This window comes from Akebia trifoliata, chromosome 1, assembly GCF_017979445.1.
Source record: "Akebia trifoliata isolate Shusen 1 chromosome 1, ASM1797944v1, whole genome shotgun sequence".
Lineage (NCBI taxonomy): Eukaryota > Viridiplantae > Streptophyta > Magnoliopsida > Ranunculales > Lardizabalaceae > Akebia > Akebia trifoliata.
In genome coordinates this window covers 16,606,707-16,612,420 of record NC_141375.1, presented here as the reverse complement: position 1 = coordinate 16,612,420, position 5,714 = coordinate 16,606,707, and the positions used below count along the sequence as shown (strand labels likewise).

The window sequence follows — 5,714 nt, the reverse complement described above, 5'->3', positions numbered from 1 at the left end:
TCAATCATCTTCATTTATGCATATCAGGCGTGCATGTGATTCCCAAAGTAAACAACTCCTTTCATATATAACCACCTTTACAATACACGTTCACTGGTAAATATAGAGATGAATGGACCCAGATTCTAGTTGTGACTCCACTCTCATACGCGTCCCATACCACGTATGAGCTTGGTGGACCCTACTGTACATCCTATGATAGTACATCACTCTGGATGATACGACGCACTATCCCTTCAGGCATTCACAAGTTCTTTAACAGCTCACAAAATAGCTATATATATATATGTTATTTTTCTTTAAAAACAAAAGAGAAATTAACAGAATAAGGCTGAGAATGGATATCCAGTTCCTACCATGCAACAGTGGCCCCCTAACCTAAAATAAATAACAATACTCAATGACTCTACGCTAATAGAATTTAAGTAAACATGCAACCATTTATTATCCCTGGATATCCTTTCACCAACCTACACACAACATACAACGTAAAATGCAGACATCACCCCTCGGGTGTGATTCTGACATTTTACCGATTCATCCATTTCCCATTCTTTTGACATTTTCATTCTTCATCTTATCAAATCAAACCTTTATTTTTCAAGCCTTTAAATTTACTTTGATAATTCAATCAAAAAATATTAATTTTTTGATAAATCGGGGTCCCAATAAGTCTGCGATGTCAAATTGTCAAAACGACAAAAGTTGGTAAAATTTTGAATAAGTGTCGGAAACTCGATTTTTCAAAGTTATTGAAATTAAAAATCAATTTTTGTAAATGAACGCTCTTGAAAATATGAGAAGGCCATGTAATTTTTGTAACTTAATTCAAAGTAATGTAAAAGATGCCACATAATTTTTTGAAACATTCCCGTTTGGACGAAATTTTGTTTAATTTTTTTCTAACTCATTTGAAAGAGTTATGGGGCCTATAAGTAGTGATTTTGACATGTTAAAAGTATGAGAAATCCCAAAAAAATATCATAAAAAAATTTTTGGGCACGTTTTGGTGTTGACGGTGGCACCGTGACTAGGGCATGGCGGCTCACGGTGGAACCGTCAGAATGCTGAAAACTCATGAATTTTTCATTTTTTTTAATCATTTCTTCGAGTTTTTCACTCATTTTTGATTCTAATGACCCACCCACGGATCTAATATTTAAATCATGATAAAATACATCAAATAGCTTAGTTCTAACATGAATTTGAAACAATTATAATAATATTCTACAATTTTTAAAACACAAAATAAATTTTGAAACATCCCTAAATGCAATTTTCTCGAAATCTACGGCTACTAATAAGAGTTGAGAGTTCCCTATTTGGTTTGTAGCTGTTGAATATGTGAAACTAGCACGAAGGTTCAAGTAAGACCGCAATGAACTCGAAATTTAGTGAAATTTGGGTGTCATCGGTCGAGTTGATTTCGAAACCTTCGGTGGAAATCTTCTTCTTCTTCTTGTGATGATGAACAACCTTTCCTTTAGATGGATGAAAATTCGAGTGGGTAATTTCAAATCCACATGCTGATTTCGGGTGATAAAACAAAAAAAAGAAAGGAAGATGAAGGTTAAACGGGTTGAAGATGTGGAGTTCGTCAATGCCGATGACTTTCTCTCCTTCGCCGATAATCAACTTGGATTCGCTTGCAATAGATCTTGATAGAAAGGGTTGAAACCCTAGGTTTGGATAATGGATTAATTCTTTGGGAGTTGGAGAGTAGAAAGTGAATAAAAGAATGAGTTGGTTCTTTTTATAATAAAAGTTGGAGGGCACTTTTGTATTTTTCCTTCGTTTTTATTTTCGAAGAAATCCTGACCATTCAAACTTGGAAAATGACACATGAGTATTCCATTTCGAATAACTTTTCATTGTGAACCTCATGGTACTATCAAAATTTTCTAATTCTTCCTTTATCAAAAATTTATTATTTTGGATCCCACTCAACCCGAAATTCGAGGATTTTATAACTTTCTCATCTGAACTCGAATTTGAACGTGCTTACAGGCTAAAGTATATATTTCGATTATTTTGAGCCTAATGGAAAAGTCAAAATTCGTTAAAAATGAATGAACTAAAATTCTAGTATTCTACCCTAAGTCTTTCTTTTAGAATTTTATCAAAATTCACAATTAGATTTCTTCAAAATACAAATTAAAAACTCGGGGTGTTACATTCTCTCCCCTAATAAAAATTTCGTCCTCGAAATTGAAATGATACCTTCTTCTCAGAATAGTTCTGGATACTTAGCTTGCATCTCGACCTCTTTTTCCCACATGGATTCCTCTACGTTGTGATGCCTCCACAATACCTTGACTAGAGGGATAGATTTTGATCTGAGTTGCTTTACTCTCATGTCCTGTATCTATACTACACCTTCCTCATAGGATACGTCTTCATCTACCTTTAAATTCTACAAATCGACCACGTGTGAAGGGTCTGGCATGTACTTCTTCAGCATAGACACGTGGAATACATTGTAAACTTGCTCAAGTTGTGGGGATAGGATCAATCGATAAATCACTGGACCTATTCGCTCAACTATCTCGAATGGAAGTACAAATCGTGGCTTTAATTTTTTCTTCATGCCAAATTTGGAGATCTCTATTCGGGGTAATACCTTCAAGAACACTTGATCCCCAACTTGAAATTCCAAAGGTCTGCGCCGCTTGTCTACATAACTTTTCTGTCTACCCTTAGCAGTTTTTAGTCTATCCCGTATAATACGTACTATCTCAATAGTTTCCTCAACAATCTCAGGCCCTAATACTTTGACATTTCCTGTTTCTACCCAACATACCGGTAATCGACACAGACTATCGTATAAAGCCTTGAATGGTGCCATGTAGATACTAGCTTGGAAGCTGTTATTATAGGAAAGTTCCACCAACAGTAAGTGACACTTCCAGCCTCCCCCAAAATCCAAAACACATGCCCGCAACATGTCTTCTAGAATCTGAATAACACGCTCAGACTATCCGTTTGATTGCGGATGAAAAGTTGTACTGAAGTTCAACTGAGTACCCATGGCTTTGTGTAGACTCTCCCAGAATCGGGAAGTAAATCTAGGATCCCTGTATGAAACGATAGAAACTGATACTCCATGCAGTCGAACTATCTTAGTTATGTATATCTAACTTAGTCTATCGACGTCAAATGAGACTCGAATAGGAATGAAGTGTGTCGATTTCGCCAATCAATCGATAATTACCCATATGGCTTCTGACCCGTCACTAGCTCTCGATAATCCTACTACAAAGTCCATGGTCACATGCTCTTATTTCCATTCCGTTATGGGTAATAGTTGGAGTAAGCCTGTTAGGTTACGATGTTCTGCCTTGACTTGTTGGCAAGTTAGGTATCTACCTATATATTATGCAATTACCTTCTTCATATCCAAAAATCAGAAATTCCTTCGCAAGTCTCTATACATCTTCGTGCCTCCTAGGTGAATTGAGTATCGGGAACGATGTGCCTCACCCAGTATGTCGGACCTCAATTGCGAGTCCTGGGGTGTCCACATCCTACCTCAAAATATGAGAATCTCATCTAATCATTTCGACCAATCTAGGTCGATCAGGTCCCTAGCCTTCAGCTCATATTTTTCCACATCTTCATCTATTTTCTAGGCTTCCTTAATTCGTGTTATCAACTCATTTTCAATTCTCAATGTATTCAGATATATGTGTAGTCTAAAATTTTCCCTTGAAGTCTCCAACATTTTTTCTGCGGCCTGTTCAACCAATTGCCATTCTTTTACCATCATATGAGCTATAGTATTTCTACTCAACGCGTCGGCAACCACATTGGCTTTCCCCGGGTGGTACTCAAGGGTAAAGTCATAGTCCTTGAGGTACTTTATCCATTATCATTGTCTCAAATGCAATTCTCGCTGCGAGAATATGTACCTTAGGCTCTTATGATTAGAGAATACTTCAAACTTCTCCCCGTATAGATAGTGTCTCCAAATGCGTAATGCGAACACTATAGCAGCTAACTCAAAATCATAGACTAGATAACTCTTCTCATGATTCTTCAACTTCCTAAATGCGTATGCTACTACTTTCCCAAATTGCATCAAAACGGCTCCCAAACCAATCCTAGAAGCATCAGTAAAGATCATTAAGCTTTCACCCGAAATCAGAGATACTAAAATTGAAGCGGTCGTCAATATTTTCTTCAATTATTGAAATGCAGTCTCGCACTTGTCATCCCACTCAAACCGGACATCTTTCTGTATCAGTTTCATCAACGGTGTTGCAAGAATGGAGAATCCCTTAATAATCCTTTTTTATAGTAACCGGTCATCCCAAGAAAACTTCTAATATCTGTCACTGTCTTAGGCTGTTTCCACGTCAATATGGCCTCAACCTTGGAGGGGTCTACTACTATCCCTTCATTGGACACCACGTGTCCTAGGAATTTCACCTTTTGGAGCCAGAACTCACACTTGCTGAACTTGGCATATAGATTATGCTCACGTAAAATCTGTACTATGAGTCTGAGGTGTCTTTCGTGATCTTCCATCGACTTACAGTAGATTTGGATGTCATCTATAAACACAATGACAAATTTGTCAAGATGCTCCCAAAATGCCCGGTACATCAGATTCATGAATGCTATCGGTGTATTCGTCAGACCAAAAAGCATAACTAGATATTCAAAGTATCCTAGGCTGGTCCGAAATACAGTCTTCGAAATATCTGCTTCTCGAATTCTCAACTGATGGTACTCAAATCGCAAATCTATCTTAGAGAAATACTGGGTACTCTGCAGTTGGTCAAACAGATCATCGATGAGTGGAAGGGGGTACTTATTCTTGATGATCAATTGATTTAACTTCAGATAGTCGATACATAATTGGAAAGACCTATCCTTTTTCTTGAAAAATAAAATCGACGCTCCCTAGGGTGAGGAACTCGAATATATCCCAAGTTAGTAAGCTCATCATTCTGCGCTTTCAGCTCTCGGATTTCTATAGGGGCCATTTGGTATGGTGAGATGGAGATAGGCCCTGTGCCTGGTACCAAATCAATAAAAAACTCCATCTCATGACTTGGAGGCAAACCCAGTAATTCGTCTAGAAAAACATCCCCAAACTTCCTGACTACCTCTATCATATTCGGTGATGTTTCTAACTCCGTTACACTCAAAGTTCCCAACTGATTGTATAAAAGACCGTCTCTTAGATACCTGGATAATCGAACCTTGACTTTCGGATATCCTGGCCTTGTCAAGACTACTGACTTCATGAAACAATCCACATAGGCATGGTTATGTATTAGCCAATCCATCCCCAATATGACATCAAAGCCAGAACAATCTAATTTCATGAGGTCGGTACTCATCTCCTAGTCCTCTATCCTAATTACACAGTTTCGACATAATTTCTGAGCTATCTATCGATCTGTCAACGGTGTGGACAGTTTCATTATCCGGCCCGTGTCAAAAATTTTTAATTTTAGAAATCGTGCAATCTTCGTGAAAATATATGATCTAGAAGAACCGGTATTGAATAGAAATCGAATCTTAATATTGGAAATCAAAATTGTACCTTTTAGCACATCGTCTGAAATTGGTACCTCTTCCTGAGTCAGATGATATACCCTACCTTGGGGTCTAGGAATCACCCCTGACTATGGCTGTGATGAAGAGCAGTTCTCCTGATATGTCCCGTCTGCTCACACCCAAAGCATGCCAAAAGTCCCGTCTGT

The 5,714-nt window shown here is 37.8% G+C and overlaps 1 protein-coding gene across 1 annotated transcript; it reads right to left on the bottom strand.

Moving 5' to 3' along the window:
• Positions 1-2,413: 2,413 nt before the first annotated feature.
• LOC147410781 (uncharacterized) lies at positions 2,414-5,348 on the bottom strand. The gene is made up of 5 exons (XM_086425314.1): positions 4,920-5,348; positions 4,336-4,770; positions 4,206-4,234; positions 3,909-4,100; positions 2,414-2,864 (listed from the first exon to the last, which is right to left on the bottom strand). The coding sequence occupies exons 1-5, from the start codon at positions 5,346-5,348 to the stop codon at positions 2,414-2,416; spliced, it is 1,536 nt and encodes a 511-aa protein (XP_086281440.1).
• Between the last annotated feature and the right edge of the window lie 366 nt (positions 5,349-5,714).